This window comes from Triturus cristatus, chromosome 9 (assembly GCF_964204655.1).
Source record: "Triturus cristatus chromosome 9, aTriCri1.1, whole genome shotgun sequence".
Taxonomy (NCBI): Eukaryota; Metazoa; Chordata; class Amphibia; order Caudata; family Salamandridae; genus Triturus; species Triturus cristatus.
In genome coordinates, this window is record NC_140592.1 from 1035532838 (window position 1) to 1035558352 (window position 25515).

The window sequence follows — 25515 nt, forward strand, 5'->3', positions numbered from 1 at the left end:
AATTTATATTACATCTTCAACATTACTGGTATGCCCAAAGCTGCCGAAAGTCCCTTCATTTGTGACACTTCTGTTTAGGAAATCCCTTCCTCTTGAATAAGATATCTGGGCTGAGATCAGGTAAAAGCAACTGTCCTAAAATTGTACTGTTTTCAGTGAAAGTGCTGCATGTAGAATACAGGTCCACTCCAGAATCATCATCACACTACTACCCACATTTGATTCTGTGCCACGGCTTCTAGCAAGGAGCTTGTATATTAACCTGACAAGATGATGTAGGTCTTCCACTTGTGGCTGTGAGCACTTTGCTAATCTCCCATACTATGAACTCAGGCTGTAGGTCCAATGGGATTTTGAGCGCTGGAAGGTGGACACCCTGCAGACCGTCAAAATCCTCCTACTTTACTTTCAATTTCGAGACACTGTTACAAGACTTAAAGGTGGGAAACTCTTGTGCGGTGACGGACTGGCTCCCCAAAACATGTGCTCTCCTTTCTACTCCCTCTTCTATCTGTTCAACAACCAAAATCTGCTGGTCAGCCATCTAGATTGTCCTCTCAACTGTCACAGCATTTTCAATAAGTTTTTCAGCGCATGTTCTTTCCAGGCTCATGAGGTACTGTTCCTCGGAGGCATCCTCCAGACTCCTGGTGACCAATTTTATGAGACTATATACCCGGATGGTTTACAAAGCACACAGGAAGAAGCTCCAGTGAAAGGGACCAGGATGCATTAACTTCGATCAAACTCCACTGCAAATGTTGGGGCGTCCCCTGAAGAGGCCCCACGAAAGGGACCAAGATCTGCAGTCAAGTGAGAAGCCTGCTGCTACTGACGACATCCACAGTCACAGCTGTTCTCCACTACCACAACACTCGGTTATACCACTTTGCATTATGGGGCTCATCTCTCCTTTATTGGTGCCTAAAGTCTGCCAATGCCTCCCACCCACTCCCAACTAGCAACATGGCAACATCAAGGAATTGCCGCCACCACCACCTCATCCTACAAGTGGGAGCATAGATCTGTACAGCTGCTGCAGTGTAGAAGACCACTATCCTCGTTTGCTCAAGAGTGAGTCAAACACACGCACACACTTCAGTAGGGACCACACAACTTCTGTAGCATATGTTATACTCAATTGGTCTTTAGCTACCTCCCAGGCTGTCCTTAGGCTAATTATTGGGCCCTTTTCTGAAGCTCCAATAAGTCACAACCATAGTGGGCAGCCACTGGTCACATCCGCCTTGACTTTACTATGATTCACTACATTATCACTAGTGTGGCAGAGCTCAGTCTTTAGAAGGCATGGGATCACAATTTTTTAAAGCACCTTTTGTAGTGGTAGCAAGCTGGCTACTGAGAAGGCACCACTGAAGATAGCTTGCATTCATTAGGCTCTCAGGACAAGACTCAATCTATGTCTCTTAGATGGGTAAATGTGCCTGGAAGGAGATCCAATAGCAGTGTGCTTATGGATGAGTGATCACAAAATGGCAAATGTACGACAGAGGACAGACACACTTTTTTTTATTTATTAAAAACATCCACAAACGTCCAAAGCTGTCAAGAAAATATTTCATTTCATTTTTTTATTATACAAACATAAACCACAAAGTTTTTCAAATGTTAATATACTTTGTATTTAGAGCCTGCCACTACAGATGATTAAGTACAGCAAATACATTTATTGGTTTTAGTAATAAAAATAGTGTCAACAAGTCATAAAAGTATATTTTATAATATGCGACTTTCTACACAATATATTACAAATGCATTATGCCAATCTCAAAGCAAGACCAACCATAATATCTATTTTGGCGATTTGTGATGCAGTAGAAATACACGTCAGATGTCAAAAGAAGCAGTTTAGGGCCTAGAATTAGCAGAATGCTTCAGTTTCAACTTGAAAAATATTCACATTTCGCGTGCTCCAATTGGTGAAAAACGTTTAAGGTTTACAAAGAGCACCAAAAATGACTGTTACTGCTACAGTGAAGCAAATTCCAATTTCACAAAAAGCAAATCTGAAAGAAAAATAAAATCTTTTAGTATTTAAGTTAAACAGAGCTGCAAAAAGATAAACCGAATTTCAATGATATTTCTCTGTATTCATTTGGTAACGTGTCATCACTCAGAACACCAGTGGTAGATGAACTCATACATGCAGTAATGTAAAAACAGCTGCCTCAAATTTGGACTCCGAGTCAAAATATGCACACTACCAAATCCGTAGAGTTTATTTAGTCCAAAGTTTTACTGTATTTGTTAGCAAAGAAAAAACAGTACAGCTTTCGGCAGGCATGCTTCCTAAGGTAACTATCACATCCATCCGCCAGATTTTATGTAATTTTTCAAAAGAATTACGTTTTTTCTCCAAGTGTAGGAAATAAGATTTGGAGGAGAGCCTATGGCTATTCATGAATATCCAACCCATACTGTTCCTCAGGCGCCTAGAGTACTAGATTAACTTTAAATGTCTTGTGAAAAAGACTTCCAACCGCATCATATTCTATCAGTAAACTTTTATTATGGCTACAATAGCTACAAATATCGACCATGGCTTTTTATTGTGCTAGCATTATATTGTTACCTCAGATATAGTCATCTATTACCTCAGTTTGTAATTCTTTTGCAAAATACAAACACAGCCCTCTCTTACTTTCTGGGGTTCAAAGAAAGCTTTGTCTAGGTTTTTTTTTTGTTTTTTTTTTTACAGCTTACACCAAATGCAACTTTTCTTGTACATTACTGTTTCCTTTTTACAAGCTGTGCTAAACCGTGTATAAAGGTGGTCTGAACAAGAACTAAACAGTACACATAGTAAATCAATACTCCTACTAACCAACTTTGTTAAAAACTCACTGAAAAACATCAAGGCCATATGTCCGTATGCAATCACTTACAAGAGAAAATTAAGTTCCTCCCAACGGGCACTCTTGTACTCCAGTAGCCTCCTAGCCCCCATTTAGAACTGGAGATAAGGAGCACTTTTTTATAGCACAACATACAATACAAATGTGGTAGTCCACACACGCGTGCAGTCCTGTCCAGACAGTGCTTCTTCCGTATAGTTTCTGGAGTTTTTTTCCAGTCTACATTAAAAGTGTAAGTAACATTTTATTTTGTACAAAGGCCAGAGGTCACTGCAGAGAGCAGCGGGGAGTTGTAAAGAAAAAATGGTAAGAAAAAAAGTGATGTACCTCTAATCCTAAACTGTATTTTAAAGCATAAACCTCTCTCATAGGGAGTCTGCTTTGTCACAGTTAAGTGGCCGACACAGCACATGGTAGGTGACATAGGTATGGGCAGTGCCTTCAGCGTTCCATCTGCTCTTGCCACAGATACGAGCCACATGTCCCTCAGAGGCCACCCGCCAATATACGAAGTTCAACGTCAACAGATTATGAAAGTCGCGAGAGAGACAGTTCAAAAGCGTTCAGATCCTGGTTGTCTAGCTGAGGCTTCTACATCGAGGGAAAATCATGATGTATAGGCGGTGGAGAGGAGGGGCAAGGTGTATGAGCCCAACATCACCAAAACTTCTTAGTTGAGATGTTTTAAGAGTTACACAGAGCATATGATTGAACCTACGAGTGGAGCAGCAAGATAGCTGTTGGTACAAGTGGTGAACTCAGTGTCAAAGCTGCCAATCCTGCTGACATAAGGCTTTGACGTGCTATGAAGATTCATCTTTACATGCTGCAATCAATGGCGCCTGTTGTTATCGTGCTCAAGACCAGTGGAGTGGTAGCAGATGTTAAGCGATACAAGGCTTTCTAGAAGTTTTAAATAAATTGGAGAAAAGTGCATGATCTAGGAGACAACTATAGTCACTTTTGTATTCAAGAGTTTAACAAGTCTATGACGATTCTTTAGTATCATACAGACCCTTAAAATCCTATGTGATTACATGCCTTTTCCCTGACTTTTTAGCGTCCAAGGAATAAAATATTCTTTAATTGACCCATATATTAACTAAGGGATTCAAACAGAATGTGTTTACAAGTGCTCTGCAATGTGTGTATTTTTTCGCACAATTTGTAAAAACAAACATTTTTTCTTACTATATCAAGTTTTCATACAAGTTTTCAAACTGAAAGACCCTTCCAGTTGAAGAGAAGGTCTTCATATCATTACGCTCTAAACGGTTAAGCAGCTAAGACACTCCTTGGATATAGAACATTTGGGCAAATTCAATCTCATTCAGGCACAGATACTGATCATGTAGGCTTTCTAAATGGGGACAATGATATGCGATAACAAGGAGTTTATGCCTGTAATGGTGCACTCTTCCATTCATTTAATATCTCATGGGTAAATTCTGAAGGATGCTTTTGGAAACGTCCCAACAACGGTAAAAGAGGTGCTGAATGATTCATATTGTCCTTACTATATTCGGGTGCATCTCATAATACATCATTGCACCTCATGGGTTCCTTCAGCCATGGGAATGACACTAAGCAGGTGATACCAGCCATTCTTTAAAGTAACAGTATTTGTCTAGGTGGTTTTTCATGTTAAAACCTACACACTATATTAATATTTCTTGTTGAATGACTAAAGTGCAAAGCCTCTTCCTCTCCAAAGGTTGGACACTTTTTTTATATTCAGGAACTTAGATCTACCACTTGTTTTCAGCTATCTTAACATAACTATTGTTTCCTACTAGCCATGCGTTCTGAAAAAGTGGTCTATGAATCAGATGTGGATCGGAGCACTTGGTAACTTCACCAGGGATATGAAGCTCTATATAAATTTCACAATACAATAAAATCAGTTACTTTAACCCCTTCCCTGCTCATGACGGAGCCACGGGCGCCGTGTGCTCATGACGGAGTGGTTCCGTCATGCTGTGGCTGTTGGCGGCCGCTCCGCCCACGCGGCACAGATTCCCCGCCTGTGCGGGCGAACAATGCAAGTGGGCGGAGTCGTGACGGAACCACTCCGTCATGAGCACAGCTCACCCGTGACTCATGACGGAGTGGTTCCGTCATGAGCATGGCGGCGCCGCACTGACCCCAAACCCCCCCAGCGCCGCGGCGGAATTCGTGCCGCGGCGAAGGGGTTAATTCTCCAGAGAAGAAGGAATGATTTTGTTTTTATGAGAAGGAAAAATACACAGTTATTATTTTCTAAAGTAATGCGGTTTCAAATATTGAAAATGTAGATAGACTACCGAGTTGTGCTTGCTTATTATAATATACCTTTAGGGAATAGCCCGTCATCTGTTTTTCAACATTTAACAGTCCTTGTAAAGGGGAAGGAATGTTACACTTACTCTCTAAGCATCCATTTGTAGCGTGTTGTACCGTAGATTCATATGCTTAGCATTATCCTGCCATCTAGTGTTGGGCGATCACAAGTTATTTTTCTTCAAAGAAGTCTTCGAGTTACGAGGTATAGAGACTCCTCCTCCAGCATGCATTCTGCATTCGGCTTGGCTCCTTTGTTAAATTGTTTTTGGCTCATCGGGCGAGCGTTAGCGAAGGAGCAACAAAGTGACAGAATAAGAAACGTGTGTAATTGTGAATGTGTAAATTACAGAACTAAATATATTAATTACTGCAACCAAAAGCTTACGGGGCGGAGCATATACACCTACAGCACTACAAGCTACAAACAGATGCTTACAGGGTAAGTAACATTCCATTTGAAGCACGTGTTCGCCATAGATACATTTGCTTAGCATTGAATGTAAAGCAGTGCTCCACTTTGTGGTGGCTAGCGAATGTGTAAATAACTTGTTTGAAGTAGTGTTTTAAGTACAGCTTGAACCACTCTTGCTTATTGATGTGTGAATGCATCAACACAGTAGTGTTTCGTAAATGTATGTGGGTTATTCCATGTTGCTGCTTTACAAATATCTTATATAGGGATATTTCCTAGAAAAGCCATAGTGGCTCTTTGTTTACGTGTGGAATGAGCCAGTGGTGGTACCATAAGTACCCTTTTGGCTTTTTGATAAACAGGTTTGAATGCATCCAACTATCCATCGAGCAAGTCCTGCTTTGGCTATAGGTGCCCAGTGGTGACGTTAGTTAAAAGCAACAAAAAGCTCTTGTGTTTTTCTAAAAGATTTAGTTCTATAAATGTAGAACATAATAGCCCTTTTAACATCTAATGTATGTAGGGCTCGATCTGCTACGGTGCCAGAGTTAGGAAAGAAAACGGTCAGCACTATGGTCTGACTTGTATGAAAGGCTGAGACCACTTTAGGTAGAAAGTTAGAACTAATTTGTTTGGGAATATTTTAAAGAAAGGTTCTTGGAGAGTAAGTGCCAGTAATTCACGCTTCCTTCTGAGAGAAGTGATTGCCACTAGAAAGACACATTTCCATGATCGAAATTGGAGTTGACATGAATGAAGTGGTTCGAATGGTGGTCCAATAAGCCTGGTAGGGACAATGTTTAGGTACCAGGCTGGTGGAGTGGATAACTCTTTGTCCTTTCACAAATGCTTTGATTACTGGTATTTTAAACAGGGACATTATTGCCCGTTTTGCATGTAGGCAGCTAGTGCTGTAATGTATAATCTGACAGAAGTGTAAGCAAGCTTTGATTACTGCAGATGGAAAAGATAGCCTATAATATCGTGTACTGAAGGTGCTATAGGCTGAATGTGCTTATTTGTAAAATAATGTACAAATCCTCGTCCTTGAATATAATGCATTGAAGTCATATTGTGTGTTCGTATTAGTACTGCTTTTTGGTGTATGTGATTGCGAAAAGCTTTGAGGGCTAGCTGAATTGCTAGAAGCTCTAGATAACTGATGTGTATATGTGTCTGAGCTATTGTCCAGAGACCATGAACTGTAAGATCTTGCAATTGTGCTCCCCACCCTGAAGAGATGCATCTGAAGTAATGGTGACTTCGGGTATTGGGGCTTTTAAGGACTGGTCATGCAACAAGTTTTTGTTGTTCCACCACTGCAGAGAGCGATGAGCCGCTGGCCCTATCAACACTAGATTTTGCAGATGCCCCTCCGCTTAAGATCAATGAGTTTGGAGAAGGGGACGCATATGTAGATAAGCGTGTGGTACTATGGTTATGCAGGAAGAGATCATACCTGAAAAACCCATTACTACTTTTACTGTGAGTTACGAGTAAAATCATTTTTGGGAGAGTACAAAACAGATTGCCGTGGAAAATGAGTGCATATTTAAGAGGGTGCATTTGCTTTTAGTCAAAAACAATGAATGTTCATCAATGTAAGCTCAGGCAACAAAACGCGGTTCTTTCTTGTGGCAAATCACTACTGAGGTCACTGATTGCGATCTAGTCTTGTGCATCTCTTACTCCCAACTGTTTTTCTGTTGAGAGCATTTGCCCAGTTACAGGGAGCCATTACAAAAAATGGCGTTTTCCCAAGGAAATCAAGGACCTGGGAATCAAATTAGTACAACAGACAATGGTCCTGACTCAATACTTAGCGAATCAGCAATATGTCATCCAGTTCATTATTTGTTAAGTTTAGAGCTAAATAACATTTCGCAGAGCTCAAGAAACTCAATTTTGATACTTCACCATGAAGCGATACAACATCCACTGATTGATTAAACGATATTTATTTATGTACAACAATTTTTGGTTATTTAAAAAATTCGGCGCATGGTTGCTCCAGAGGGAACGTGCATAAGATAAGGGTGCTAAGAGGTGAATGTGTGGGGTGAGAAATTTCAGATAGTGGTGGAGAATAAGGTAAGTAACAAAAATACACGGTTTACAATTCACCGTACAAGGTGTCCTGGTCACGTAACAATGAATACAGTCACAATTTTATGTACAGAATCAAATTCATATTTTAGCACGTTGGGTGAGGGACGTGTACCAGGCTCATTTATGAGGGGGTGTCGACGTTTCGACCCGTCTTGGGGTACAAAGGTAATTTGATGCCTTGACCATGCGGGTCTTCTTCAGGACAACAAGGGAGGTGGGCAACCTGACGAGTTCCTCAGCTTAGCTTAAGGATCTAGTGTAATTCCAGGGGTGGTTCAACCATGGATCGCTAGTGGCAATAGTACACTGACCGGTTGAGACGCCGGTTGAGACGCCACGAGCAATACACCCTGTACTTGAGACAGAATGGCCAGCACTCGGGAAATGAGAAGCTTAAGTTGAAGTCCTTTCCCTGTGACTACACTGCAGAACGGATTGAGTCCGCGTCGCAGTTCCGGTGTTTGTGAAATATAATCCGACCAGAGCACACGCATGGTCAGTGTACTATTGCCACTAGCGATCCATGGTTGAACCACCCCTGGAATTACACTAGATCCTTAAGCTAAGCTGAGGAACTCGTCAGGTTGCCCACCTCCCTTGTTGTCCTGAAGAAGACCCGCATGGTCAAGGCATCAAATTACCTTTGTACCCCAAGACGGGTCGAAACGTCGACACCCCCTCATAAATGAGCCTGGTACACGTCCCTCACCCAACGTGCTAAAATATGAATTTGATTCTGTACATAAAATTGTGACTGTATTCATTGTTACGTGACCAGGACACCTTGTACGGTGAATTGTAAACCGTGTATTTTTGTTACTTACCTTATTCTCCACCACTATCTGAAATTTCTCACCCCACACATTCACCTCTTAGCACCCTTATCTTATGCACGTTCCCTCTGGAGCAACCATGCGCCGAATTTTTTAAATAACCAAAAATTGTTGTACATAAATAAATATCGTTTAATCAATCAGTGGATGTTGTATCGCTTCATGGTGAAGTATCAAAATTGAGTTTCTTGAGCTCTGCGAAATGTTATTTAGCTCTAAACTTAACAAATAATGAACTGGATGACATATTGCTGATTCGCTAAGTATTGAGTCAGGACCATTGTCAGTTACAGGGAGCAACAGGCCCGACATGATTATCTGGTACATTGGTCTCCCAGCTAGGCAGAAGAGTGACCGATTATGCAATCAAAGACATTCTTAAGCAGTTCACAACCGGCCAACAGGCACACTTCTGTGATCACACCGAATCATGCTATATACCTAGAAGAGGAGGCAATAGAAGGGAATTAACCCAGTACATCAAAGAAGCAGCACCCACAGCCATTCAACGAGGAAAAACAGAGAACAACCGATATAAATCAAGAGACGGTATTCCTACTTAAAAATACAATCAAAGCTGAGCAGGGATAAAAAGGGCCGTACCCATAAATATCCTAATGGATGCTCAGCACTAGCTACTGCATAACCACATGGAGAAAAGCACACACAAAAAAAGCTGACAAAGCGGTCTACTCAGTCCTCAGAAAGCTAACCTAATACACATAACATCCATATAAAAAGTTTTTCCAGGGTAACTCCCTGAAATTTGCAACTACAAATGAAGGTGAATAGGAGGCATCAGATACATGGCACCATGCAACTGGAATAAATACCTAAAAGACCTAACCGGATGACTAAGGCAGTGAGCTACAGTGACAGCGAACACTGAGATCCTCCAACACTGGCTAAGCAACAGAAAAGAAAAGAACGGTCACTGCTTGCATGCGAGTGGTTTAAGAAATGTAAACTCTTGAAGGTCTTTTCTGATGGTGACGAGTGAAATTGTGAGCCAAAGATCGGGTAGGACATCATTAACATTTTTGGGTGCAGACAATGAAAGGGATTACTGAAGCATCAGCCTCTTCTTGAAACAGTTCCTGATCGGAGACCAACCTTATTGCTAATGTCCCGGCTACTAAACAGGGAGCTAGTGGCGCTCAAGTGGAACAGGATACTGTGACTGGATAGCTGAGCGCTGTGGTATTCTGTACTTAAACCAGCCATTGTAAGAATCTTAGACTTTGTGAAATTCTCTTGCTTATGTCATTCTTGTGATCGAACTCTGTGCTCCCTGGACTCTTGAGTAGAATGTATTCATTTAAGTGGAAGGACAGTTGTACTGGAGCCAGACCTGAAGCCTAGTCTGGGAGGCTGAGGTGCGAAGACCAACTTGAAATAAAGAAGTTTTATCTACTTTATTTGTGTTCTGGATTGGACTTTACAATGGCGACAATCTAAAGAAACCCCCCGTGGATTTCTACACACCTCAACTCTAGCACTGTGAAGAATCAAAGAAAGCTGTGTTGCTCCTGCTATCATATATGTGACTGCTGTCTGTTGTTTCAGAGACTCTGTTGTCACCTTTGTACTATACTTTCACAAGCACTCTCTGGAGAAATGTCTTTAAGCTATTCTATCTGCCTATCTGTTTGCTTCAGAGACAACTTTAAAACGATGATTCCTGTTATATTTGGTGATTACTGAGGAGACTATTTAAATTAACTGCCTTGTTCTGGAAGTGAATATTGCCTTTCCTTTTGGATTCTGACACTTTGCACTCTTATCTTGCGCATGCGTAGCTGTCTTTTAGGATTACTTTGTGTGTCGTGTGTGCAACTGACATTTCTGTCGCAACAACTCCCACTCATTTCTTCAACATTGTTTGGATGACTGACTTAGTTTGCATTTGACTCCTTTTCAACGCGCGCCAAACACTTCACCGCAACTCGAACAAACTGCATTTGCTTGCATTTGATTTCCACCTAATGCACACCACACGTTCAGCAGCGCGAGTAAACAATTCTACCTGACAGTCATCACTCATCCAGCAAGCCGCCTCCTGCTCTTCCGTCATTAGCTCCTCATTCTCCTTGGTGATGTCACTTCCTTTCTATGAAAACTAGTCTGCTAACCATCTACTCCACCTGGAAGAGTACTTCTCTCCAAGGAATTCATAACACTGACAATTCTTGGACCTTCTATAGCAGCTTCGTTCCAGTACTTTGTTTTAAGATTCTTCTTGGAACATCTCTTTACCCAAGGAACTCTCTTCACTATAACAATTGAACACTTCTCTGGATATCTTTGTGGGAAACATTCAAACTTTAAAAAAAAAAAAGGAGAATAAAGCTCGGTGACAGGCACACTTTTGCCCTGTCAATCTCTTTGCATTTAAGTCATGTATTACCTGCATTAATCATTTTCTTAACAGGTAGACTCCCGGGTATCAACCGGCTACCGGAGTTTTCTTTGTTAATAACAATTAATAAATAATGAATATTTTTTTTTAATGTTCTTCCTCATTTAATTAATTTATTCATTCTAGTTTCAAAATGCTAAATGTACCACCTCCTCCATTTTTCTTATTGAATTCTGGTGATCCACCTATTCCCTGGAAACAGTGGAAAAATTTTTTTTAACACTATTCTAGTGTTTGCGGCGTTTCCCTTAGTGCTGAAAGGAAAATGTCTCTCCTTCATTGTTTAGGTCCAGAAGGACAAGAGATTTTTCAGCATCTTCCTCAATTGTCCACAGAAGAAGCAAATGATCACAATGATTATGAGATTTGTTTAAAAAAGTTAGACTTACATTTTTTACCCAAAGTATCAACAGTTTTAGAAAGACATCATTTTGGAAAACGCATGCAAAAAAAAAAAAAAGAATGTAGAAGATAATGTCACTGTATTGAGAAAGTTAGCTTCTACATGTAGTTTTCGGCCGAACTATGAAGAGAGACTAAGATCAGTTTAGGATGTACGTTAGACAAAACCAAAGAAGCTTGTTGGGAGGAAGATAATCCTTCTCTCTCAGAAGTAATTGCCATAGCTAAGTCATGCGAGCACACCAAAGGGTGTGTAGCAGAACTAAAAAAAAAAAAAAAAAAGAAGAAACCCACAAGGAACAAAATGTAGAAGTAGTTAATAGATTTAGAAATAAACAAAGCAGTGCAACAACCTATCAAGATAGCAAAACTAGGAATGATAGTACACACTTTAACAAATAGTTATAGTAAAGATTACGCTAATCCAAAGAAGTTCCAAGATACCTGTTATAGATGTGGAGAACATGGACATATGGCAAATTTTAAAGACTGTATCAGCTGGAAGGCCACTTTTAAGAAATGCAAAAAAAAAGGTCATGTGTCAAAATGTTGTAGGAGTAGTGATGTAAAATAATAAGGTACATGAAGTTATTTATGGAGAAGAATGTGAAGTAGAAGAAATTGAGGATTTCTGAAAGGAAAACAAGTGGTCCATTTGAAATAGTTTTTATTGAAGACACTCCTGTACACATGCTGTTTAACTCCAGAGCCAAAATTACACTTATTCCTGATAACATGTATGACGAACATTTGAGAGATAAAGTGGTTCTACACAAACCAGATATCAAAGCCAAAGGTTATGGGGGTGAACCCATTAAGCTTTCGGGATATTTCAATGGCAGGATATGCTTTAAAGATAGGTGCATCACTGGGAAAGTGTATGTCTCCGAGAGGGGTGATTCTCTGGTCAGTTGGATACACCAGAAAGATCTCAGGGTCATCCTTGATCCCAATGAAACTCCTTCCGTGAGGTTAAAAGCGGACGAGTTGAACCACTCAGTCAGGTACAAACACATGGTCCTACATTTGAAGAAGAGTTTCCCGAAGTCTTTGATGAACACTTAGGATGTTTGAAAGATTATTCACATAAGATAAAATTAATAAAAAAGCTGTACCAGTTGTTAGTAAAGTAAGAGGCGTGCCCATCAAAGTCAATGTTAGAATGAAAATTGAACTAGACAAATTATTGAATGGTGATATCATTACTGAAGTCGAAGCAACAGAATGGCTAGCTCCAGTTGTTATGGCCCTCAAAGCCAATGGACTGTCTAGGCTATGCATAGATTTAAGAGAACTTAACAAGTGCGTAGATCACTCTTCCCTGCCAAACAGATGCTAACCTTGTTAGGGGGAACTAAATTCTTCTCCTCCAGCGATTTGGCATCAGCCTGCCACTAAATAAAACTAAATCCTGATTCTCAAGATCTTACGGCATTCATAACCCCTTTTGGGACATTCACATTCCTCAGAACGCCGTTTGGACTTCTATCTACAGCAGCAGTTTTTCAAAGGATGATGGAGCACATCTTTAAGGATGTCAATGGGATTAAGATCTACCAAGACGACATACTGGTCTTTGGGTGTAATATAGAAGAACATGATAAAAGAGTAAGAGAGATTTTGAGTAGATTAAAGGATAATGGTCTTACTCTTAAAGCCAAAAAGTGCAAGTTCAATCTCACTGAAATGGATTACTTAGGTCACAAAATCTCTGGATCTGGGATCGAACCTAAGAAAGAGTTGGTCGACACTATCAACATGACCAGTCCCAAGAATAAGGAGGAAGTAGTTACATTTTTGGGCATGTCCAAATATTATACTAAATTCATACCTAATTTTGCAGATACAATGTATAACATGAGACTTATGAAAAAATGGTGTTAGTTTTTCTTTTTTCAGAATGTGAACGAGAATTTGTCCTAGTCAAACAACTATTATCCAACGCCACGTGTCTTAACAGCTTTAATCCCAGTCAAGAAATTGTGGTCATGACTGATGCTAGTTCTGCAGGCTTGGGAGCGGTCATGATGCAAGATGATCAAGGTGTGGGAAAAACTCTTTTATTCTTATCCAGGAGTTTGAGAGGTGCTGAATTTAATTATTCTGTGATAGAAAAAGAGGAGTTGGGTATATTTTGGGCAGTAAGAAAACTCGAAAAGTTTTGTGGGGTTGTAAATTTACAGTTAAAACTGACCGCAATCCATTAAGAGAAATTTTTAATAGAAAGGTCTGGACAATGTAGCCTTTAGAATAAGGAAATGGCTGGTCTCCCTTCAAGAAGAAACAAGTTACTTACCTGTAACTTTGGTTCTCCAGTATTGGTAACTTTCATAGATTCCCATAGCTTGTATCATTCCCCGTCGTCGGAATGGGAGTCTCGGTATCCAAAATAACATAGCAGTAGGTACAAAAGAGAAAGAAAAAAGGCCTAGGCCTCATTCCCTTTTGTAGCATATCTACCTCTTTTTGTAAAAGAGACCAAAATAAAGCAACAACCAATCGGATTAGCCTCACCCCACAGAACCTTCCTGAGAGAACCTCAGAGCCTCAGATTTTCGTAGCCGTTGTGTACCAGTACAACCAAACCTTGCGAGGGCTGAGCTTTCCCAGGGGAGGAGGGTGGGCGCATGGGAATCTATGAAAGTTACCAATACTGGAGAACCAAAGTTACAGGTAAGTAACTTGTTTCTTACTCCAGTATTGGAAGTTTCATAGATTCCCATAGCTTGTATCAGAGTAGCTAGCAGTAAGAAACACATTTTGCCTCTCCGAGACATCTCATTGTATATTATACATCACCGTACTTTACCTTGTGTTTTTTGTTTGCAACCTAAAAGTACCATGCAATCACATAAGTACATAGCAAAATGTGCAAGAACCATACAAAGGAAGGAGGGAAGAAAGGAAAGCTCACCACTCAATGGAAGAGGTTCCTCAGGACTGCCTGGCCCACAGCCGAGTCTTCCTGCGCCAAGGTCTCCAGACAGTAAGGTCTTGTAAAGGTGTGCACGCTGCTCCAAGTCGCAGCTCTGCAGATGTCTTTAATCTGGACCACCGCAAAGAGAGCCGTAGAAGCAGCCATGGACCTCGTCGAGTGTGCTCTAATTCTGCCACCTAGAGGCTTGTCCGCTGCAGCATGACAGAACTGAATAGCACTGGAGATCCATCTAGCAATACCCTGTTTGGACAGGGGTAACCCTTTGCGGGGAGCACTGAATGCATGGAACAGTTGCGAAGATTTTCTAAAGGTTTTAGTACGGTCCAGATAAAACTTCAAGCACCGCTGCACATCCAGCGAATGAAGTGCCCTTTCCGCCGGTGTAGACGGTTGAGGAAAGAAAGCCTTGAGAATCACCGGCTCATTTACATGAAAGTCCGTAGGCACCTTTGGGATGAACTTTGGATTAGTCCGCATAATGACAGTATTCCTTTTGAATTGGAGGAAAGGTGACTGAATTGTCAGAGCTTGCAATTCCCCAATACGCCGTGCCGACGTGAGAGCAAGAAGGAGTGCCAGTTTCCATGAGAGGAACTTCAGATCCGCTCCATGAACCGGTTCAAAAAGAGGTTTCATCAGCTGGGTGAGAACCAAGTTCAAATGCCATGTGGGAGGTGGAGGCCTCACGGGAGGATAAACTCTAAACAGTCCCTTGAGAATTTGCTTGACAATTCTAGAGGACCAATGAGACGGTCCAGAGGCAGTACGTCTGAAGCGAGAAACTGCAGCCAAGTGCACCTTGATTGAGGAATGAGCCAAACCTGCCTTAGCCAAGGACAGGAAATAAGGAAGAACCTGATGAGGCTGAGACAAAAAGGGATCCACACCTTGCTGATGGGACCAGATGTAAAAGCGCTTCCATTTGAGACAGTAAGTCTTGTTAGTGGAAGGGGCTCTTGCCCGAGAGAGAACATCCCTTATTTTGTGCGAGAGAAGAAGATCTAGGAACTCTCGCTGCTCAGGAGCCATGCTGAGAGGTGCAAGGAACGAGGATCCAGATGCCAGATCTGGCCCTGGGACATTGTGAGAAGATCTGGAATCGTTCGCAGAGGACGAGGAGGAACTAGAGAAAGAAGGTGAAGCTCCGTGAACCAAAACTGCCTCGTCCATGCCGGGGCTATTAAGATAATTCTGCAAGGTTCCGCCTTGATCTTCGTGAGTATCCTCGGTATTAACGGAATGGGGGAAAAGCGTACACAAATGCGCTTGACCAAGCTATCGAAAGCGCATTCCACAGTAATCCGCGATGGTGAACTTTGCTTGCGTAAGACCGGCATTTCCGGTTTTCCGGGGTGGCGAAAAGATCTATCAAAGGTTTTCCCCACTGGCGAAAAATGTCCTCCAAGACCATCTGGTTCAGTTCCCACTCGTGGCTGATGGAAGAAAGCCTGCGGAGTCTGTCCACCTTTTCGTTGAGGACCCCTGGAAGGTGTTCCGCTGTGAGATATGCCGTGAATGATCGCCCATTCCCAAATCCTCTGGGCCTCCTGTGACAACGGAAGAGACCTGGTGCCCCCTTCTTTGTTGATGTAATGCATGGCCGTGGTGTTGTCCGTGCGGACGAGAACCGCGGAACCCTGCAACCGCAGCAGAAATGCTTGAAAAGCCAGGCGGATCGCTCGGAGTTCCAGGAGGTTGATATGAAGGAGGCGGTGCTTGGGGTAAGCAATGCCCGCTGACCTGCAAATCCTGAAGCACCGCACCCCATCCTTCCAGGGAGGCATCTGTTGTGACAACATGAGGAGCCAGATTGCTTGCGAAGGATAGACCGCGGGACAAATTCTCCTCCTGTGTCGTCGAAAGAGCCGTGAACTTGTTGCCACTGCATGTCTAGTTGTTCTTGAAGAGATCGCATCCGTAATCTGCAATGGGGTATCAGAGGGATGCATGAAGAGATCACGCCTAGCAGGGATTTGTAACGGCGTACTGAAAGACACCTTCTCAATAGATGTGCCAAAGATTTCAGCTTGTCTTGCCTCTCAACAGTTGGGGAAGCCTTGTTGAGAGACGTGTCCAAGATAGCCCCTAGGAACCTTGCCCTCTTGGATGGGTAGAGGGACGACTTCTCTGTTGAGTCAGACCCAGATTTGTGAACAGAGCTGTACACGCCTGACAGTTTCCTCCGCTATGAGCCTGGACGGAGCCTTCAGCAACCAGTCGTCCAGGTAGGGGAAGATTTGATGATGCTGCTTCCTGAGGAAAGCTGCTACCGGTGCCAGCACCTTGGTAAAGATCCACGGGGCAGAACAAAGTCCAAAGGGTAAAACCCTGAATTGGAAGTGGCGCTTGGCTACTGTGAAGCGTAGAAACCTCCTGTGAGCCGGATGAATAGGGATGTGAAAATACGCATTCTCGAGATCGAGAGTGGCCATGAAATCTCCCGGGTTGAGGAGACGCAAGATATCCTGGAGACACACCATCCGAAAGGATTGACTGATGAGATAGGTGTTGAGCTCCCTGAGATCTAAAATGGGTCGCCATTTCTCCGGCGTCTTCTTGACCAGGAAGAACCTGGAGTAGAAACCGTCCCCCCTCTGAGACAGGGGAACCGGTTCCACTGCTCTCTTGAGGAGCATCTGATGTACTTCAAGCCTTAAGTGACGCAGATGTTTTGAAGGCATGGCGACAGGGGAGCTTGGAAGGTGGCATATGAAGAAACTCCAGCGTATGACCATCTCGAATGATGTTGCGGACCCAACGGTCTGATGTTATCTGGGCCCAGTTGTGGAGGTAATGGGATGCCCTGCCTCCCACAGGTGTCAACGGAGAGGAGGGTACAGTAGGCAGAGCCAGAACGCCGCTATTGTCTCTTGGAGGAGTCACGACCCTGGTGAGCCTGCTTCCCTCTAGTGGTGGAGCGAGAGAAAGACGAGGACTGGCCTTGTCGTTGTTGGTACTGCGGGCGATACGCCTGAGGTGTTGAACCATAAGAAGAGTACCTCTGTTGTTGGTACTCGCCTCTGTAGGACGTGGTACTCTTCCCTCTGGCCCCACGGAAAGGCACTTTACGATATTGGAGTGCCGAGAGACCTCGCCGTTTCTGTATCTTTTTTAATGTCCTGGAGGGCATCATCGACATGTTTTCCAAACAATGCCTCCCCATCAAACGGGAGGTCCAAGATCAGTGCACGGAAAGCGGTAGTGGCGATGTCCATGGTGCAGTCAATCACTTCCGCCGACGTAGCCTCCCCCTCCTGAAGAATTTTCCTGGCCTCCGTCATGGCCTCCGATGGCAGTTGGTCCAAGTAAGGCGAAAGGTCGCACCACATTTGGCGATAGTCAATGCATTAGCTGCCCTTACCAAAAGACTGGCCATAGAGGAGAAACGTTTCCCCGCATTATCAAGGCGTCTGCCTTCTTTATCCGGAGGGGTGGTGAGTGGCGCCGAAGGGTTACGCGACTTGTGCTGCGCCACCTGGGATATTACTGAATCCAGCTTCGGCTAACCAATCAAGGACGCTGGACTGTCCTCAGGCGCCTTGTATTTCTTCTCCAGGCGCGGCAAAACCGGAATCACCGTAGCCGGGTTCCTCATAGCCTTCAAACCCTCGTCCCAAAGATGGCCAACAATGGGAATCGAACTAACCACTTTCCTGTAGGGCTCCCTAAAATCATACAGGAAGCATTCCGCTGGGGCAGACGGCATAGGAAGCTGGAAGCGACTGGAGGCTCTTTCCATCAGTTTGTGGAAACCCCCAATATCTGCCGGGGGAGAATCCACCGGATCAGGAGTCGGTGAGGCCGGATCCGGAATGACATAGTCCTCCCACTCAACACACTGATTAGTCCTGTTGCCAACATCTGGATCCTCATCAGAGGAATCATCCGGAACAACCTGGATCACTGGAGGCAACCCTGGGCTGGAAACGTGCAGGTGAGAAACCACCTGAGGCGGTTCCCCCGGAGAAAAGTCTGTAGGAGCCGATGGAGTAGGCACAGCATGCACTGCAGACGAAGTCGAAGATGGAGGAGGAGAAGCGTGAGAAAATCTCCTCCGATAATCATGTAACATGCCCTGGAGATCCGCCAGGAGTGAGGAAGGAACCGCAACCATACCCTGGCCGGCGCTGTCCTGACGCCCATAGGATGGTGGATAGGAGTACCCAGGCGTGTAGTCGCCCTCCGAATCAGTGTCCTGACATTCCACCAGCAGTTGTGAAGGACTATGGGCATAACCACAAGAATCCTGATCATCCCCATCAGAATCTTCTTCTTCCAATACCAATGCGGGAGGCAAGGGGTTCACCCTCCTTGGAGATGTCGTATCTGGTGTCAATCGCCTCAAGGAAATTGTAATTTTCTCCGTCGACGAGTTAGTCGTCGGTACCGTCGGCGATAATGATTCCATCGTCGACGAGGTCGTCATTGGAAGCTGCACCGTCGACGACTGGATCGTCGACGAAGATATGGGCGTCGTCGACACTGCCGTCGACGAGACCGTTGACACTTCCGCCGTCGTCGTTGTCATAGTCGACGTCGTCATAACCCTTGTGGACGACACCGTCGTCGACACTCTCGTAAACGCTGGCATAGTCGTCGACACTCCCGTCGACTCTGACGTCGATGCTGGAATAGAAAACACCGTCGACGAGCCCGTCGACGGCTGGACTTTAAGCTGAGATTTAGAAGTCTTCGCCGACGGAGTCTTCAACTGCGTCGTCGACGATATAGATTTTCTTTTCTGACCTCTCTGAAGACAGCGAAGAGGGTTTCTTGAACGCCACAGTGGATACCACCACTGCTGGGGCAGTAGAAAGTCCTTCCCTCTCCTTTGCACCGTGGTGAGGAGATTTACTCGGACTCCGGCTCTCAGACTCACGGGGGGTCTTTTTTGAGGCCTTAGCAGGGCGGTCAGAGGATGGCGAAGGGGAACCCCTTCCCCTTTTCACTGACCTGCGAGAGGAGGTGCCAAATGAAGAGTCCTCACTGTCACTGGATGCAGCACCCTTCCGTGACTTAAGCTTCTGGAGCCACGTAAGAAGGCGACCCTCACGGTCCCGGAGGGTCTTTGTAGAAAAGGTGCTGCAGATCTTGCATTCCGCAGCCTTATGTTCCGGGTACAGGCAATAAATACAATCCTTATGCCTGTCCTCCACGTAAAGCAGTTTTTTGCCACATGTGGAACAAGGCTTGAAAAGGGCTTTCTTCGCCTTGTCAGACATCCCTGAAGGAAAACAGCAACAAATTGGAAGCAAAATATTTTTGAAAAAAGCAGTCAGAGTTGAAGTGAGCAGAGCTCAAAGGAGACTCCCTAAGCACAACGTGCGGTAGAAAATCTGAGGCTCTGAGGTTCTCTCAGGAAGGTTCTGTGGGGTGAGGCTAATCTGATTGGTTGTTGCTTTATTTTGGTCTCTTTTACAAAAAGAGGTAGATATGCTACAAAAGGGAATGAGGCCTAGGCCTTTTTTCTTTCTCTTTTGTACTTACTGCTATGTTATTTTGGATACCGAGACTCCCATTCCGACGACGGGGAATGATACAAGCTATGGGAATCTATGAACGTTCCAATACTGAAGTAATTTGAGTTTTCTATTGTATATGTTCCAGGTGTGAAGAATAATTTAGCAGACTGCTGCTCACGCTTGGTTGATAAAACACATTCTGAAGATGAAGAGCAAAGAAGAGAACAGTCAGATGACTATGCCGTATGTCTTGTCAATGAGAGCATAATCAAAGAGGAAACATGGCTAAATGAGCTTGGAAAAGATACTCCTTTACAAGCTGTGTTGTGTGTTATTGGGGGAGATTGGAACAAACGTTCCAAAGTGGATGAAACACTTAGTGGATATTTTCGAGTGAAAGATGAGCTAGCATGTCAAAGTGGTCTCTTGGTGAGAGGTACAAGGTTAATCCCACCAGCTAATCTGAGGGTGCAATTTATTGACTTTGCCCATGAAGATCATTCAGGCATCAGTAAAACTAAGGAAACACTTAGGCAGACATACTGGTGGCCAGGTATGGACATATGCGTAGAAAGATGTGTGCGAGAATTTGTGGAGTGTAGTAAAAGTGACAAAATATTGAAGACTGAGACCAACCCATGACATTGAGACAACTTCCCAAAGAAGCTTGGGATGAAGTTGTCATTGACATTTTAGGTCCTATTAGGCACACTGGTGTAGACAAATAGGTCATAGTGCTCCTGGATGTATTCTCTAGGTGGCCTGAAGTGAAAGTCACAAACTCCATAGAAACTAAAGACATCATAGTTTTTCTTAGTAATATATTTGACAGAGGGTTTTCCCTCGACCTTGTTGTCCGATAATGGGGTCCAATTTACATCTAAGGATATGGCCACAGAGGGATTCTTCATAAGAAATCTTCTCTTTACCACCCAGAAACTAACGGATTTGTTGAGAGATTTAATCGTGTACTCAAAAAGACCATCCAAAGGGCTTTATCCAACCAAAAGTGTTGGTATACTGAAATTCAAAAAAAGGTGAACAGTTAGATTTTCCTCCCCATTCCACGGCCGGGAGGAGTCCATTTGAGTTATTTCGCAGGAGGAAGGCTTGTACTATGCGGTGTCCTTTGTGGACATGTAAAAATCTCGAGATTTGGAACATGTGGAGAGGGATAAAGAAAGAATTGAGAGGGAAGTCAAGAAAATGTGCATGAACAAAAAATGGTTTGATGAAAAGAAAGGTGTGAAAGAAACGGCTGTGAGTGTGGGGGATATGGTCAAGATCCGTAGACCCCGCAAAGGCTTGACTTCTCAAGGTTCCAAATTTTTGGCACCTATGAAAGTCAAAGTATTTAAGAACACCATTAAGACAGAAGATCCTAGAGTATGGAATCTCAACAGGGTTGTCAAACTTTCTTCTAACAATGGTAAGGAATTGGTTTCAGATAACTAAGGAGAGTCAAGCCACAAGCAACGAAAGTAAAGTTAGAAATACGAGACTACACACTAAACCAAAGTATTTGAATGATTATATTCTGCTTTAAAGTGTAATTTTATGTAACACCTTTCTGTAACTTGTTTTCTTCAGTTCATTAGGTTTTTTTAATTTCGTTTTTTTTTTTTTTTTGTAAGTGTTACTATTGGGAGGCAGATGTGTGGTATACTGTACTTAAACCAGCCATTGTAAGAATCTTAGACTTTGTAAGATTCTTCTGCTTATGTCATTCTTGTGATAGAACTCTGTGCTCCCTTAGTAGAATGTATTGATTTAAGTGGAAGGACAGTTGTACTGGGGCCAGACCTGAAGCCTAGTCTGGGAGGCAGAGGTGTGAAGACCAAATTGAAATAAATAATTTTTATCTACTTTATCTGTGTTCTGGGTTGGACTTTACAAGCGCCCAAGATGAATCTGGTAAAAGCTTACAGTATGGCTGCCAAGGAACCAAACTAGAATTTATGAAGACTATTTAAGGAGGCCACTTGGTGGTGTAATCAGGAGTCCATACCACTGTCCTTAGGCCTGGGCCCATCATGTAGCTTTGGCCTTTTTCAATCAGTAACAAACTGTAATGGATTACTTTTACTGTCTGTCTTTTGAAGCTCGAGGTGGAGCCTACACTCCAGTGTGATATCAATTTATCTTTGCAGAATATTACATGTGTAAATCTTCCCTCATTCAAGTGCTTCCAACCACCTCTGAAAAGTGAGGGTGGATACCATTTCTCATTTCTAGGGGAATAGTAGAGGTTTTTATTAACACAACAGCATTTACCCTTCGGCAGTGTAAAATGGGAAAAGGAGTACAGGATAAGTAGGCGCATTAAGACAAATGAGGAGAATACAGGTGTGTAACAAAAACAAGTTGCTATTAAATGGACAAGCAAAGTGAATAGGGAATGTAGAAAGATGGGAAAACAAGTGCAAATGTAATAAGCTCACGATTTCTTATGTGCATTAGTCTCTCTGAATTCACACGAAGACCTGCTATTGTCAATTTTTGCGTTTCAACCACATATGCACGCCCAAAATGGGAGAGATCATGATAAAGAGCGTAGGAGGCATTGAATATGGAGCCGTTATTGTACTGCTGATACTCTTATCAGTGGATATGAACTCTGTTTCTTAGCCAGCCTGTGCTGTACTTGGATTGGTATTTACACATGGCGTTCTTTGCAACAGTGCAGATATTTGCACTTGTTTCACAGCCTGAGTCATTGGACCAATATAGGCGAGAGGCATATCATGTGTAGGTTGGGGGCCTAAAGGCAGACGTTCCAAGAGTAACTCCATAACCTGCACACTGCTATCTACAACTGCCTTCTCCTTGGAGGACTAGGGACTGGAGGGGACCTGTATGCAATCTGCAGTGTTTGAGCTATGTATAAAAACAGGATTATCTTGTAACAATCTATCAACATCACCAAACTTTTTAAACGCGATTAATCTACACCTTTTACTGTAACAGATCTTTTGGGACGTTCTGTTATGCAATGTAGTATAGTAATGGAGTAATTCAGTGCACAAATATTTGGACTATTTTTGACAGACTTTCGGTGTTACCTACAATAGCACACAAAAGCACAGAATGAACTACACCCAAGCAAGTAACAGGGCTAATTTAGGATTTTGGAAAGCACCCTCCTCTTACCCCTTCAATTCCAGGGCCCTGAACCAGCCCCCACTATTGTCAGGGACAGTCGAAATCTTACTCCAAAGAGAAAGTCCAGGCCATGATCCTGTTACCCAGAAAGGAGATACTCACAGGAGAGACTTGCCTTGCCTACTGGATGGCTGAGAAACCAAGAGGGGCCAGGTTAGCAGGTGGTGAGGAAGTCAAGGGCCCCAAAGATCACCAGGCAGCCTGCTGCCAAACCGCACCACACATGCCTGCAGCAGAATGAGCTCTGGTGTGGCTGCCTATGCATGTGCTGGGGGGTTCACTTTTAAATAATGGCGAGACAAACAGTCCTCGATAGCTGCCATACACATGGAGAGATAGGCGCCTTCCTACTGTACAGATCTTAAGTTACAGTTGAGTATTGGTGTGTTGGAAAACCACACTCCCACTCTGAAAGGGGTGGTGGTGGTCTTCCGGACACACTGTGGTAGCTTGGCTCGAGTGGTCAGGAATCAGGCTCCGTGCTAAGCATACAACATACCCAAACAATAACCATGCGTGCATCCGTTCCAAAAACGACTCTACACCGTAAAAATTATGAAAATACCTTTCTTTATCTGCTTTTTCTCTTAGTTGCTGATTGGAGAAAATAAATAACAATCACAATATACAAACTTTTTAGAAAGTGCAGGACAAATAAATACTGGCTTAATGATTCAATAAATAGGGGTGATCATAAATACTGAAGGCATAAATAAAAGTGCAATACAGACAGGCAATTAAATATTCTGAGGCAATAAATACTGTAACCAATAAATATTGTGCATCAATAGATACTGTAGACCAATAAATACAGTGGAACAATAAATAGGTTAAATACAATAAATACAGTGCCCCTAATAAATACTCAAAAGCTGACAGTGACACTCATGGAATCAGATCACTTTTGAATTCCTAAGGGCTGATTTGGCCCAGGCACAGCTTGTGGGGATGTGGAAGGCTTGAGGGTGTCTTCTCCCTGGCTTGGTCAAGGCTGAGGCCTAAACTGAGGTAGATAAAGGGGGAAATACCAGAGACCTGGCTCTCTCTCTCCACACAACCTCTCTAGATTAGTCCCAGTTCACCCCTGGCACCTTAGAGCAGTCTCTCAGGTCTCCACAGGGCCTTAGGCGCCCTCTACTCCACTTACTGCCCTTTTTCTGATGCTCCGACGCCGCTGGAGTCGTGTCGATGCCGTGAGGCGGTTCCGGTTCGATGTCGGCGGCCTCGGCACAATGTCAGTTCTTTGACGACGCCGGCAGGCGGCTCCGGTCTCGATGTCGGCGGCCTCGGTTCGATCTCGACCTCCGATTCGATGGGGTCGGGCAGTCTTTACTCGATGTCGACTTCGGGCGGCTCCGGTCCGATGGCGGCCTCGGATACGATGACGTCGGCCGGCCTTGCCTCGATGTCGACTTCCGGCGGCTCCGGAGTGCGATCCTCACTCCCGACCTCCGGTGCTCCTCTCCTCAGGTTTCCGGCGACTCCGGAGTGCGACCTCCACTCCCGACCTCCGGCACGATTCTTACAGGTTCCGGCGACTCCGGAGTGCGATCCTCACTCCCGACCTCCGATACCCCTCACCTCGGTCTCCGACGACTCCGGAGGGCGGACTTCACTCCTCCGATGACGCCGCTCACTCGACCTCGGTGACTTCCTCCTCGACCTCTGGTATTCCTCACGACCTCGGACGGCGCCCTCTCTCGACCTCTGGCGGCTCCGGGTACGACGTCTGCTTTTCCAGTCAGCGCCGCTTCTCCACCTCGGGCTCCAGGTCTTAGGCTACTCGACGTCGGACTTCAGGGAAACCAGCTTCCAGGTCAGGATCTTGCTGTTCTCTTGTTTCCAAGGCCTGTTCCTGCTGTCCAGGTCCTTAGGACGAGTTTTCTGGCTTCTTCCCACACAGGGCTCTAGGCTGGGCTCCGTCAGTAGGGACTAGTATCAAGGGTGGGTTTATGGACCCCACTCCAGGCACAAATTTCCACCCCTGCTGCTTCACTCCTTCATCCTTCAGTTCTGTGCTCCTCTCTCTTCACCAGTCAGGTGCCAACTGCCAGCTCCAACTGCCAACTCTCTCTCTTAGCTTCCCAACATTCTAAACCGCCTCCAACTGTCACAGGGTTCTGGAATGTTCTGGAAGGTGCTAGCAGGTTCCAGTGGATGCTGGTGATGTCACAGGTGGCCACCATTTTGTGCTCCAGGCCCTCAGACAGAAGTTTCAGGGGTAGCTAAAATGGCTCCCTGAATCTGCAGCAACACTAAAAAGTCTGGTGGTTCCCAAAAAGGAAAAATTCAAACAGGGTTTGAGGCAAAAGTGGGACAAAATAAATAATAATGAGGAGGGACCACCCAAAGGGCTGACAGGTCTAACATGGTGGAATAAGATATCCGGGGTTTCCTACAATTAAGGGCTAGAGAGCATAGGGGACAAAAGAGCCTTAAATGACTCCAAAATGGCTTTGTCAGGGGTGGATGTAGACTATTTTTAACACCATGCCTGTCAGAGTGGAACATCACAGTGAAGCCTCAGGTTATATGGAGACTTGTTTGTCCATTGCAAAGATGCCCAAGGTGCCATCCACA

At 44.0% G+C, this 25515-nt stretch overlaps 1 protein-coding gene across 1 annotated transcript in view; it reads right to left on the minus strand.

Moving 5' to 3' along the window:
- Positions 1-1513: 1513 nt before the first annotated feature.
- LOC146799298 (uncharacterized) overlaps positions 1514-25515 on the minus strand; it is a 216288-nt gene continuing 192286 nt past the window's right edge. Inside the window, exon 5 of the mRNA XM_085626828.1 lies at positions 1514-2027. Coding sequence (XP_085482954.1) covers positions 1952-2027 — 76 coding nt within the window. The 3' untranslated portion in view covers positions 1514-1951. The remainder of the gene's footprint in view (positions 2028-25515) is intronic.